A 13,979-nucleotide genomic window follows, 5' to 3' on the forward strand; every position below is an offset into this window, starting at 1 on the left:
TCTACATCCTATAAGTGCTGGGATCTCAAGATGACATGAAATAAGTATCAGTGGGAAGTAAAAGTGCTGATATAAAAGCAAAGATGATACTAGCAATAATGATTTTAAAATATTTTAACATAATTCTTATAAAGATCACATTGCTTTTTCTATGAAAAAAAAAACATTCGTTTTCCATTTATGATAGAATATGGTTTTTACTCTGCATTTGTGTTCAGTCTCTGATGGTGAACAAATGTGTCTTTTATTTTAATGTGTTATATCCAAGGAGAAAAATAATATAGAATAAAATTAATGATGTATGCAAGTTGAAGATAATTTTACATTTAGACTCCTTTAAGTCTTCTATAATGTGCTAACATTTTTTTAAATATCTGTACTCATTTATCTTTAAATTGACAAAATCCTGATTGCTTTCCTAGGAGCAACAGTAAAGTTATCATCATGTGCAATTGAGAATGGATTATAATGTAATGTAAATGTATATGTTACTAGTTTCATACGATGCTCAGTGCCTCATGGATATTGTATATAATATGCACAAATAGCAGCTTCTATTTTATGTGAGATTGTGTCAATGTTTTGAATTTTTAAGCAGTAGGAAAATGGTCAACAGGATCAGCAAAGAAACAGGAGTGTACACAGTAGTTGAAATATATGTTGCTATGATATTAATACAAATATGCAAAGTAATACATAAAGTAGACCAGGTGTGTGTATGGGGTTCTGAAGGCTGGAGGCCTATCTCTTTCTCTTTTACTGTTGGGACAATGCAATAAGGCACAGCTAGATAGATGGCGACACTAATCAGTCTAATTGGCAGAAAAGAATCTATTCAAGAGTCATACGTAGAATCTTCTCAGATTTGGAAGGTCTTTCATTAGTCAGTCTTCCACCCAATGAAGGAAAGAAATACTACATATGAATCCTGGCAGATGATCATCTAGCTTCTCTATCTAAAACTTAAGATTTTTATGTTACAATGTGATTTTTTTCCCCCAACTAGTATTATGTGGACTCTTTTTTAGCCAAAAATGTTTTAGTTAATAAATTCTCAGCTCTGAATGGCCTTCAGTTAAAAATGTATCTTAAATGAAAGAGAGGCAGGTTAGTAAGTTTAAAGCCAGTTTAATTTAATGCATCTATCTTAATTACAGCCATCATGTTTAAAATAGGCTCACTGCTCTTTTCTTATTAAAGCGTAGAAAACTCACTTCTACAAGAACCCTAAGGAGGAGATTATATCTGTTTACTGACTCTACTGCTGTCTACCAAAATGTTTACCTTGGGGTTGTACACAACCTATGTCTAGTAGTCCCTATGCTTTAAAATTCCTATGTTGGGGTTCTATGCAGAAGTGTTTAATAAATCCTTGCATTTCTGTATTTTCAAGTAAGAATGTCACATGCAATCGTATATAGGTTTTTTGTGGCACCGGCTTAGAACCTCTGTAACAGCTATTGGCAAACTAGGACCAATGCTGGCTAAATCCAGCCTGCCTAGTATTTTTGTAAATAAAGTTTTATTGGAACACAGACATAGCCATGCATTGACTATGACTATGTTTCCACTACAACAGCAGAATTGAATAATAGCAGCAGATGCCATATAGCTAGAATAGCTGAAAATATTTATTTTCCATCCTTTTACAGAAAGTTTGCCAACTCCTGCTCTGGAGGTTGTGGTCAATAAAGAAAACAATACTTGACAACTTTGTTACCCCAAAAACAGTTGGTACTATTTATTATCTTTCTTTCCCTGCAGTCTTTTCTTTGTATTTGTTTTAAAAGAGAGGAGGTTATAGTTATGTTTTTTTAATATAGATATATTTTTTTCATTTGGCATGATGACTAAAGTATTATATGTTCAGAACTTTGTCAGCTTCATTTTATACAGCTACTTAATCTATCACTTATATGTACCCTACATTATAGTTGAACATTTACATTTTTAATTTTTCACTGTTATAAATGCTAAAATAAACATTTTTATATGTCTATTAAAAATTTTTTAGTATTTTATATTTTGCCATATTTATTTAAGAATAGCTTCATAGGAGTGGAGTTCCTGGGTATATTCCTTATACTTACATCTACTCTTGGCACATATAGTTAATGATAATTGAAGATCCGCTGAAATTTTTGACATGCAGAAGTCTCAAAATTTTGTTAGACTTGAGTATTCTATTGCATTCCTGCCTTAATTTAACATAATAGGGATTTTTTATATTAGGTGACCTCTGTATAATTTGATGTATAATTTGAAAAATGCTACATTATTACCGCATTCGTGCCCAAGAAAAATGTATTGTAAGAAGTTGATTTAAAGCAACATGAAATATAAAGAATTGATATAAAGATAAACTCATAATCTAAATAAGCATGTTTGAAACAGTTTTATGAGTAATTCACAAACTTATTTGTAAAACTGTAATATGAATGTATTCTTGGAGTAGTAAAATATCTTTTAATGCTCTGTGCTTTATAAAAAAAGATTTTTATGTTTAACATAAGGATATTTTATGCTAAAATCAAGCTAGTGATTTTGTGTTGTTCCCCCCTCGCCACCTCCCCCCCCAGTCTCGCTCTGTTGCTGGGCTAGTGAGCTAGAGTGCCATGGCGTCGGTGTAGCTCACATGCCTGGCTAATTTTTCTATTAGTCTCCTCGTTCTTATTCAGGCTGGTCTTGAACTCCCGACCTCAAATGATCCTCGTACCTCAGCCTCCCAGAGTGCTAGGCCTACAGGTTTGACCACCGAGCCAGGCCTGATTTTGTTCCTCAACCCCACTCTTATCATTTTTATCTAATGCTAATATCATCCTATTTCATTTATTTTATGCTTTTTTGGTTTGAGTCTTTCACTTCCTAGTTTTGTGACTTTGAGCAAGTTATTCAGACCTCTCTGGGCTTCAGTTTCCTTATTTGTAAACAGAAGTTGATAATATTTGCATCAAAGGGTTGTTGGTACTGAGTAAGATGCAAAGTTTCTTTGTATCTTAAAAATACAAAACAAAGTTTCCTGTCCTTTTGGAGCTAACATTGTAGGGCCAGGAGAGAGACAAAAGTAAATAAAAAATATATATACAATCCGAAAGTTCTTTAAAAACCAACCTTGTAATTAGCCGGGCATGGTGGCGCATGCCTGTAGCCCCAGCTACTCGGGAGGCTGAGGCAGGAGGATAGCTGAGCCCAGGAGATTGAGGTTGCTGTGAGCCAGGCTGACGCCACGGCACTCACTCTAGCCTGGGCAACAAAGTGAGACTCTGCCTCAAAAAAAACAAAACAAACAAACAAAAAAAAAACCCAACCTTGTAGAGAAAAACAAAGCAGGATAAAGAAAACAGAGAGGTTAGAAGAGGCTTCTCTGATAAGATCTTATTTGAGCAGAGACCTGATGGACGCGAGGGGGAGTGAGTCACAGGGACATCTGGGCAAAGAGCACTTCAGGCAGTGGCAATAACAACGTCAAAGGTGCTGATGTGGAGCAGTGCCTGACTTGTTGGAAGAGTAGCTAGGACAAGAGTTAGGAGCAAAAGGTCAGAGAAGTATTGGCAGAGGGTTGGAGTGCAAATCATGTATGGCCTCGGGGCATTTAAAGGTGTTTAGATTTTACTCTGAGTGAGATGAAAAGCTAGTAGAGTGTTCTGAGCCGAATGACATTAACTGACTGACTTTGAAGCTATTAAAAAAAAAAGGCTAGAGGATGTTTTTAAGACCTAAGGGTAGAGGCAGGGCCCTGTGGCTCAGGCCTGTAATCCTAGCACTCTGGACAGCTGAGGCAGGAGGATCGCTTGAGCTCAGGAATTCGAGACCAGCCTAAGCAAGAGCAAGACCAAGACCCTGTCTCTACTAAATACAGAAAGAAATTAGCTGGACAACTAAAAATATAGAGAGAAAAAATTAGCTGGGCATGGAGGTGCATGAGCATTACTGTAATCCCAGCCACTTGGGAGGCTTAGGCAGTAGGATCGCTTGAACTCACTCAGGTATTTGAGGTTGCTGTGAACTAGGCTAATGCCACAGCATTCTAGCCTGGGCAACAGAATGAGACTCTGTCTGGAGAAAAAAAAAAAAAAGACCTAAGGGTAGAAATTAATTTCAAAAGCAATAAACAACAACCAAAACTCATAAAGAAAAAGATTAATATATGTGGCCACATTAAAATTAAATTCCTCTACATAACGTAAGACAAACCATAAAGTAGGAGAATCTGTATGAAACAATAATTTATAGAAATGTAATTTTCAAACAACTTTTTAAGATTAACACAAGCACTATGAAAATCAAAAAACACCTCTATATCCTTGCAGTAAAAGGATCTAATCGGAAAAAAAGATTGATATCAAGAAAAAACAGTGAAGATGTCCTAGAAGTTAATAAGAATAAGCAATACATGAAAGATTAAACAATAAAAGGAATGAACATACTCAGAATCAAGCTATTAATACAGCTCTTCACTTTGATAAAATCACTATTGATAAAATCAATAGTCTAATAATACTATGTTAGTAAAATGTAAGAAAAATGGAAATTTTTTGTTCATTTCAGAGGACTATATGATTGTACCTAACAAATTTGAAAATACACATACCCAAACCCTCAAAAATTTTACCTCTAAGTATAGGCCCTGGAGAAAACATTGTACATGTACACTAGGAGACCTGTAATAAGATATTCTTTGAAAGAATATTTGTAATAGCCAACATTTGGAAACAAGTTAAATGCTATCAGTCAGATAAAGCAAATGTTTTGTTCTTAAAAGATGTTTAGATATTAAGAAACAACACTAGTTTCTGCTAATTTTAGAACATATTTAATGTGAAACATTATAACTGGTTTTGAGAGAATTTATATGCATTGTGAAAGTCTTGGAATTTAAGAACATTTAGAATGAGACTCTCAAAATCTCACAAAGTGAAGTTTTAGGTTATAAATATTAAAAATTAAGACATATATGAGTATAAAAATCATATATTTGTCACCACATTGAATTTGTGTGAAATCCAAAAGCAATCTAAACAAAAAACATGTTACTCATAGTTTTTAACATTGTGATATAAACATGTATAATTCCAACATGTAAGAGAGCAGTAAAAATTATATGAAGATACATTTATAGGGAAATGTTATACTTGGGTTGCCATAATTTATGTCCAGTGAAATATACTTTTGAGTAATATACTTTTCTCCAAGATCATGTTTTTGTGTTTATAAATAGATACATCTATTTGTGTAAATGTGTTTGTGTATATAAGATTTGACCCTGAGAATAATATATGGCTTTGCTCTCATTAAAATTGTCAAGCATTTAATTTTGTGAACCTTGTTTTCCCCAGTAATAGAAATAGTGCCATTTTCCCCACAATTTATTAATGGAATTGAGGAAGTTACTTAGCATATGCAATCATAAAATGAATTTGTTTTAATATGTACATAAATTCATTTTTAAATATTTATACTTTGAATATTTATAAAAATATATTTTGTCACAGTTAAAATAATCTAGAATTAAATTCTATCTGAATTATCAGATTAAATTTGTATATTTAAATGTATAGGTTAAAATTTATACTTGAATATAAAAGGATCTTGCAGAGAAAGATTATAGAGGAAATCTAATGTCTTCTTGTTAAAGATCCACATCAGTCACATCTGTCTGCTCCAAAAAACTGAGTTAGCAGTAGAAATTCCCTACATATAGTTTTAGTGATGTAAGTTTTTAATTTTTTCTTTCATTTTATTATTAGTAATGTCCTATGACTGTAGACTCAATGTATATGAGTAGATTGTGCAAAATGCTTTTAAGAATAATGAATCCTTAAAGTCTGCCTACTTACTATCATACTGGACTACAAAACAGTTATTCTCTTATGATAGCCTTTTCAGGCCGTTGCTACATAAGTAAAACCCAGGAATTAAGTAAGTATCTAAATTTCAGTGGTTTTCAAACTGCATATCATAGATCTCTAAAAATTTAATAGTGGTACTATGTTATATATGGCGGAGGGCATTGGCATTACACAGGGCTGGTGGGGGCTTTTTCTCTTTGGCTTCCAACTAAAGTTTTGTTTTTAGTTTTTTCCCACAAGGGGTCCCAATGATAAAAATAAATAGTTTGAAAACCATTTCTGTAGAGAGGTCAGTGTGACCATAAATGCCTAACTAAACAAGACAGGCATTTATTATCCAGAAGTTGGACTATATGGTCATAAAAACACATTATTAATAATGAGAAGTTCAAAAATATGGTTATCAGAACAGTCACCATGGAAATATTTACTCTGCAGAATTTTCTCTGACTTCCTCCAACTTAATTGTTTAAGACATAGTCCAATATTATCCTTTGAACTTTTGCTGTTAGGAGTAGAAGGCGTTTAGAGACATATAGCATAGGACAGTTAATGTTGTTTCTATACATATAGTAGTAGAAATGAATATAAGTAAAGCATAATAAAATTAATTAAGCAAATTAAGGAATTTCTGGCCTAGAATTGTTTTATTTTTCCCTTCATTTTTTAAATTCATTAGTCATTTGGGCAGAATACATAATTTATATATTTCTAGAATCAATGAGTTCTAAAACAGTAGACAGTGTCAAAAATGTTTTAATAACATGGCAAAGAATGTTTTCATAAAGGTAAAAAGCTATCATTTTCTTAATTTGGGGCATCTTTCAGAATGGCGTGAACATATCCTGTGGCAAGATGTTAAGTCAGAAATAATTTTTTGTTCTCATTCTTAAAATGTCAACTGACTAGCTCAGGATCTTGCTAAATTCATTACATTGTTTTTTTTATTATATGCTTGTTTTCTTTTGTAATCCTTATAAGTGGATGCCCCCAAATTTCCAACTGATATGATGCCTGACCTTAGTAAAGATCTCTCTAACTCAACAAAATAATCTATAAAACAACACATTTAGTAGTCAGGAAAAGAAAGCTATGATGCATACCAGCATACACAAACACATTGTGAAAAAAAGAAACCATGCTGAATACACTATAATTTTCTGTGATTTCCAATGAAATGTGTCAATTTGACTATAAGTAGTACATATCTTTATGTATAGTGTAAAATGTAATAACTGGTTTTGGAGAGTCCATGTAATTTATATGCACTGTGAAAGTCCTGGAATTTAAGAGCTTTTAAAATGAGACTTTTAAAATCTCACAAAGTTTTAGCTTATAAATTTTAAAAATGAAGGCATATTTGTATACACAAAGAATAGTGATTTTATGTTATGTAATCAATTGTACGTATCTATGTGTGCATTTGTAATGTAACCATTCTGAAACGCTGTGTTCGGATCCAGAAAAATAGATTTTATTTGCATCTATTTCTACGGTCTCCTTGACAACTACTGCAGATGCTGCTATAACCATGGGGATGGTTCTTCTAAATGAAGCAGCAACTTCCAAAGGAGATGTTGGAAAAAGACGGAGTAAGTCTCTATGTTGGTATTTTTGTTTTCATATGAAGATTCATTTAAATCAAATGGGAAATATATAAAGGCCCTTCATGAACATAAACTTTTGAAGAACAGGTCTGCTTGGAAGATGTTTTTTGTTTGTTTGTTTGTTTGTTTGCTTTTTTCTATTTCTAGGATATGTGTGTGCACATACTTGAAAATATATTTCTTCCAAAAAGGGATTAGGTGATTTTCTGAGGAATTGCATATAAAGAACTATCATTTCCTTGTTAGGGGTACTCTGATCCCTCCCTTCTGAAGCCATGGTCTGTATTGTAATATCTGCCACCAGAGAAGGATGGAAAATTTTGTGGGCAGAGTCTTAAGAGATTTTATTAGCACATTATATGTTCCCTGTGCCACAAGAATGAGGTATGCACTAAAAGCGTGACTTAGATGGAGAAGTTTCTGCATAGCTTTTATACTCTGAAGTATATATTACTTTCCAGTTACTTCCAACTTTTTTTTTAATCAACATTTAAGAAAGGGAGCATCTCCTGAAACTATCTTTTCAAGGAGCTTTGCCTTTTCTGTTAATAGGCCCAAATTAGCAACTCCATCAAGTTCCAACATTGTGTTCTTAAGCAAGTTAGTTATGTTCTTTCCTTTGGTGGGATGATTCTTCTCAAAGAGTTGTATAAGAAAAAATTTAGTTTTCTGAAGTCACAAATTTTGATACCAAAAAGAGAATACATGGTAACATAGGTTAGGAAAGGAGAGAAGGTCTTAGAATTAATGTTTCCTGGCACAGACCTTTCTATAATTAATATCAAGTTATTATCCTATATGATTGTACCTCTACAAACCTATAATTAAAATTTTTCTGATTACACTTTGCATTTCTCAACTTTTTAAAACCCAGAATTTATGTATGAGGAGCATAAGTATCTGAAAAAGACTGATGATTTCCTAAGACATATAAAATAAAAATCCAGACTCATTTTATAGGATGCTTAGCTAGTGTGACATGTATATAAATGAATTATAGTGATTTCTGAATATTTAGAAGTCTTAGGTGTTGAAATGTTTTGGGTGTAATATGCAGTTTTAATATTTTTGTAATACCCTGTTTTCCTGTGATATCTATACATGGTTGTAAAGAAACTACATAAGAAATGAGTGCATTACTTTGTGTACATAAGCATTGTTGAATATCATTTTATATCTTTTGAGGAAAGAATGTGATGTTCTTGGGATTGAGACATGTTTATGAGGACATAATGTTAATGTAATTATATATCCTATCAGTAAGGTAAGTAATGGTAATAGATACATGGTGAATTTTATGTCATATTGATGATCCTGAGTTTATAAAATCAGTACTTCCAACTTCCCACTCAATAGATATTTCTATAATAACTCAACATCCACCCCACATCATTTATTCGTGTGTGAGATAGGGAGACATCCCTTGAAAATACATGTTAAAATTACTCCCTTTTGATTCTGATGTGATACAATTATGATTATTAATAATGCTCACTTCAGAATGCTTCTGTCTTATGGTATTTTCTTTTCATATGGGCAGCCATGGTTCATTTAGTAATTACTAACCCCTTACCCCATACACTCCTTCTCCCTTCCCTATGTACAAGTACTTGAATAGAATTATTTTGTTTCACTGCATAGAATCAAGTAAATATATTCTTATCCTTGATCATGTATTTTGAGCCTCATTTCCTATTGAACACAATCTAGAGAGGCTACTAAAAGCAGCAAAGGGAATTAAAAGGGAAAGGAAAAAGTGTTTGATAAAATGCCAGATTTAGCAAAGTATAAAATAAATCATTGTGTACTTTATTCTAGGTTTAATAAAGTTGTTAACATGCTATATCTAGGGCCTGGTGTGTGTCATAATCAGATATTCCATCATTTTTTTTAAAGATCTTTTTCATTCTGTGATATTTGGAAATCATTTTGGGGTATTTTCTTTCAATACTCAAAACTTACAGAATGATATTTCTGCAGAGCCTAATGAAGTGGTCTGCAGATTTGTAGACCATATTTTGACAATGCCATCATACCTTATCTGTTCCCTGATTTCCATGATTATAAGTAACCTGGTTTCATTTATATGCTAGAAAAGTATTTTCTAAATCATACTTTATTATATAAGCATAAAGATCTGTTTGGTCTTCCTTGTGTTGTTCTGCTTTAGTTATTTTAATCTTTTTTTTAGAATTGCTCAAAACTAATGAAAATGTAAATACTGTGCAAACCTTTTATTCCTGAAAGATGTTTAGGCATTTCTTATCAAGAAATAACACTAATGTCTACTAATTTATAGAACATAAAGAAAATTTATTTAAATGTATTGAACATATCTACATTTAATTGGCTCAGATTTTAAAAGCATTTAAATTTTATAAGCACATGTAGGATTATTTTAATAGCAATAAATCATGTTTAATTAAATAACCAAAATACATACTTTATTACTCACCTGCTTTAGAGTAAAATATTTACAATCATAATAAAAAGGAAATGAAAAAAATAATTTTTTTTTTTTTTTTTTTGAGACAGTGTCTCACTTTGTTGCCTAGGCTAGAGTGAGTGCCGTGGCGTCCGCCTGGCTCACAGCAACCTCAATCTCCTGGGCTCAAGCAATCCTGCTGCCTCAGCCTCCCAAGTAGCTGGGACTACAGGCATGCGCCACCATGCCCGGCTAATTTTTTATATATATATCAGTTGGCCAATTAATTTCTTTCTATTTATAGTAGAGACGGGGTCTCGCTCTTGCTCAGGCTGGTTTCGAACTCCTGACCTCGAGCAATCCGCCCGCCTCGGCCTCCCAGAGAGCTAGGATTACAGGCGTGAGCCACCGAGCCCGGCCGAAAAAAATAATTTTTCCAATATAACTTTCTGGGACAGAGCAATATTGAAAATGTAGACCACTGTATATTCTACTATAATGCATGCCTTCTATTTCTTTGTAAACCACCGCCACCACCTTGACACTTTTACCTGCTATTGGGAGTTTTCTCCTGCTTGGCTCAGACCGTTCTCTTATCCTCCAAGCTTTCATTCCTAGCCCTTCTGTACACTGGGATCAACTATTTCTAAGTAATATGCTTTCATTGAGGCAATAACCTAAAATTATATTTGTGAAATACTGATGGCATCTGAAAATAACATATTTACATCCTGATAATGCCAGTGTCCCTGCTAATATAGCCAACTCTTTGTAGTACAGGGTCTGATAATCTAGGTTGTGGTTTATCACATATTTTGTTTTGATCCTTCTGGGGCATTTTAGTACTTGTAGGAGCTCTATAAGAGAGGAAAGCCACCAGAGCACTTAGATCATCCATTTTGTTGTTTTCATACCCTAAATAGTATATTTTCATTAAGAATGGAAAATAATGAATATACTGTATTGTGGATTATCTGGTTTATTGGCCCTGTATCTGCCTTGAACTCCTAAATGTACATATACTGTAACTGACTGCATGTTAAAAATATAAACATTTGGGTTGTCATTTGCATGTTTCTAGACACTAATGGTATTTTCTGTTTCGTTCTAGTAATTTGCCTAGTGGGATTAGGCCTGGTGGTATTTTTCTTCAGTTTTCTACTTTCAATATTTCGTTCCAAGTACCATGGCTATCCTTACAGGTAATATCTTTATACTAATGTGAATGTTTAGAGTAAATGGAATTTCAGAGGTTATAATGTATAAGGTACCTAACTCGATTTGCTGTGTTTTTAAATTCACTCAAACAAGTTTTGAGCACCTGCCATGTGTCTAGCATAGTGGACTTATACAAAGGAGATATACGGCATCAAGGTATCATTTCATTTTATAGAATATGTAATATATATATATTTGAGTTTTAAACTTTATGGACTTCATCAAAATTTCTTGTTCTCTTTGTCTAATCATCGTGATTTGATTTACAAAATAGTTTTCTCATAATAATCTGGTCATTTTCTTTTGAATTCTGTAAAATTTTCATTTTCAACATAAAATGATCACTAGATGTCGTCATGAGTATCTTATAAGATTTTCACCAATATATTGTCATAACTGGAGATGGAAAGATGTTGAAAATTTATTCTGAGACATTACCAAATCTACACTTTCACTGAAGCACCCTACAGTGGATGTGCTATAGTTGTTAGATTTAATAATCAGACATGTTTACTTCCTAAACTTACTTCTCTTAGGTTGTATTAAAGAAATAATTACTTCATTTTCTTTCTCTAATGAAAGAGTGAAAAGTCCTATATTTCCTTTTTGATGGGGTTGATTTTTTTCTTACTGCTTTTCCTGAGTTGTATATAGATAACTATCAGCCTTTCATCAATGATGTAACATGCAAATATTTTCTCCTGTTGTGTAGGTTGTCTGTTTGATTGGCTGTGCAGAAGCTTTTTAGTTTTTTCAGGTCCCATATATTTATTTGTATTGTTGCTGTGATTGCCTTTGGGATCTTTTCCATAAATTCTTTGCCTAAGCCAATGTCTGTAAGAATTTTTCTAACATGTTCTTCTAGAATTATGATAGTTTCATGTCTTAGCATCCATACCTCTCACAAAAATCAACTCAGGTTTAAACCTGTTTGTCTTCATGTGGCTATCCCATTTTTCCAGCACCATTTATTGAATAGGGATTCTTTTCCCCATTGTATGTTTTTGTCAGCTTTGTCAAAGATTCAGTTCTGTTCCATTGATCTATGTTCTTGTGCCAGTACTCTGGTAACTTGATGTCTCCAGTTCTTTTTGCTTAAGATGGCTTTTGCTATATGGGGTCTTCTCTCGTTCCATAGGAAGCATAGAATGATTTTTTCTAGATCTGCAAAAAATGATGTTATAATGGGGATTACGTTGAATTTGCAGATCACTTTGTGTAGTATCGACCTTGTAACAATGTCGATTCTGGCCACCCATGAGCATGGTATGGTTTTGCACCTATTTATATCCTTGGCTGTTTCCTTCCTCAGTGTTTCTTAGTTTTCCCTGTAGAGGTCCTTTTACCTCCTTAGTTAAATATATGCCTAGGTATTTTATTTTCTCTGTTGCTACTGGGAAGGGTATGGAGTCTGTGATTTCGTTCTCAGAGATGAGAGATTTAGTTAATAGTCAAACCGATGTTTTTATTATTTCTTTCTATCATATCTGAATTGCATGACTTAATTATCCAGCTATTCCATTGTCCAATTTAAATAATTACTCTAATTATCTCTTCCCATATCACATTAAAGTCTTCCAATATTTCTCTTCGGCCCTTTTGAGAATTTTCATTTAGCTGTTTTCCTACATTCTTCCATTTCTATGGTGAATTATTCACCAGGCTTCCAGAAATCTGTACAGTATTCATAGATTTCCCTTCATAACATTTATAGTATCCATATGAAACAACCAAATACTGTAAGGGAAACATGAACAAAAAAAGTTACCAACTTGTATATATACTAAAATTACCTTAGTAATGGTCTGCATGGCCTTGGGTTTTATTTTAGTCCATTATATCATTTTCCTTCTAACTTCCTCAGAAATTTTATCAACTCTTCTTGTGAATGATTCTGGTAATAAGATGATAAACATCAAGAACAAAGTAGAGAGTTGGACAAATCCTGAGCTAAATCTAAAAACCTATCAGTACATGGAAAAAAATATCTATTCAATTAGTTCACTGGAGAAAGGAGATGGTAAAAGGAAGAGAGAATAAATGAAAGATGGAGACAGGTGAGATACTTCCCCCCCATCCTGTGGGAGAAGCTTGGTCAATTATGAACATAGCACTACATGGTTAAGGAATATTTTGTATTCCCAGGGGCAGCAGCATTATATTACTTCATTTTAAGAGTTGATCAGATAAAGGCAGTTTGTAGAGAATGTGATGCAGGAAACCATCGGAAAACCCACAAATCATACTCCAGAAGGTATTTCCTGGCCTTGAGTACTTCTGAAAAGACATGTCTAGATGTCCATTTTCAAAAATTATTAGCCCCTATAAATAGTGAATCGTAAACCCTAGGGACCAACAGCTAAACCAGTAGTGACAGAAATACATTTAAGTAGGCTTACAGGGGGAGAAAAATAGTTCATCAAAGCTGCATCCTTGACTTCCCCGATTTTAACAAGGTATTTAAAAAGATTGCAAGGACAGATGTGCATTTTTCTTAGCTCTTAGTTTAGTAGCTCTCGAGGAAACCTACCTTTTACTTCTATCTACTTTAAATAATACCTGTACTTTGGATGAAACTCTTGAGATATTTAGTGAAAGAGCATATTTCAACATAATACCATGTGCTACTTTTAAAAAATTGGTATTGGAACCTAAAGCCTACCCCTAAAGTACTTTTTGGGGTATTAAGCCTCTACATCTTCCTGTTGAATTTCTGTGAATTGTAACTTGTGTACCACTAACGTACAGAACTATATTCATAATTGTACACAGAATTATACCCGCAACTGAATATTGTTTAAAGCCTCATAAAAACTTAAACATATATATGCCCTTCATATTTTCTCAGTAATTTAAAATTGCTCTTTTCTTTGGTATATA

At 33.2% G+C, this 13,979-nt stretch overlaps 1 protein-coding gene across 2 annotated transcripts in view; it reads left to right on the top strand.

Annotated features, from left to right (window-relative positions):
* The window catches only part of TUSC3 (tumor suppressor candidate 3), a 148,597-nt gene that overhangs the window by 123,867 nt on the left and 10,751 nt on the right, over positions 1-13,979 (top strand). For both annotated transcript variants that reach the window (XM_020282781.2, XM_075997329.1), the window contains exons 8-9: positions 7,367-7,441; positions 10,993-11,083. In XM_020282781.2, the coding sequence (XP_020138370.1) occupies positions 7,367-7,441; positions 10,993-11,083 (166 nt within the window). The remainder of the gene's footprint in view (positions 1-7,366; positions 7,442-10,992; positions 11,084-13,979) is intronic.

This window comes from Microcebus murinus, chromosome 24, assembly GCF_040939455.1.
Source record: "Microcebus murinus isolate Inina chromosome 24, M.murinus_Inina_mat1.0, whole genome shotgun sequence".
Taxonomy (NCBI): domain Eukaryota; kingdom Metazoa; phylum Chordata; class Mammalia; order Primates; family Cheirogaleidae; genus Microcebus; species Microcebus murinus.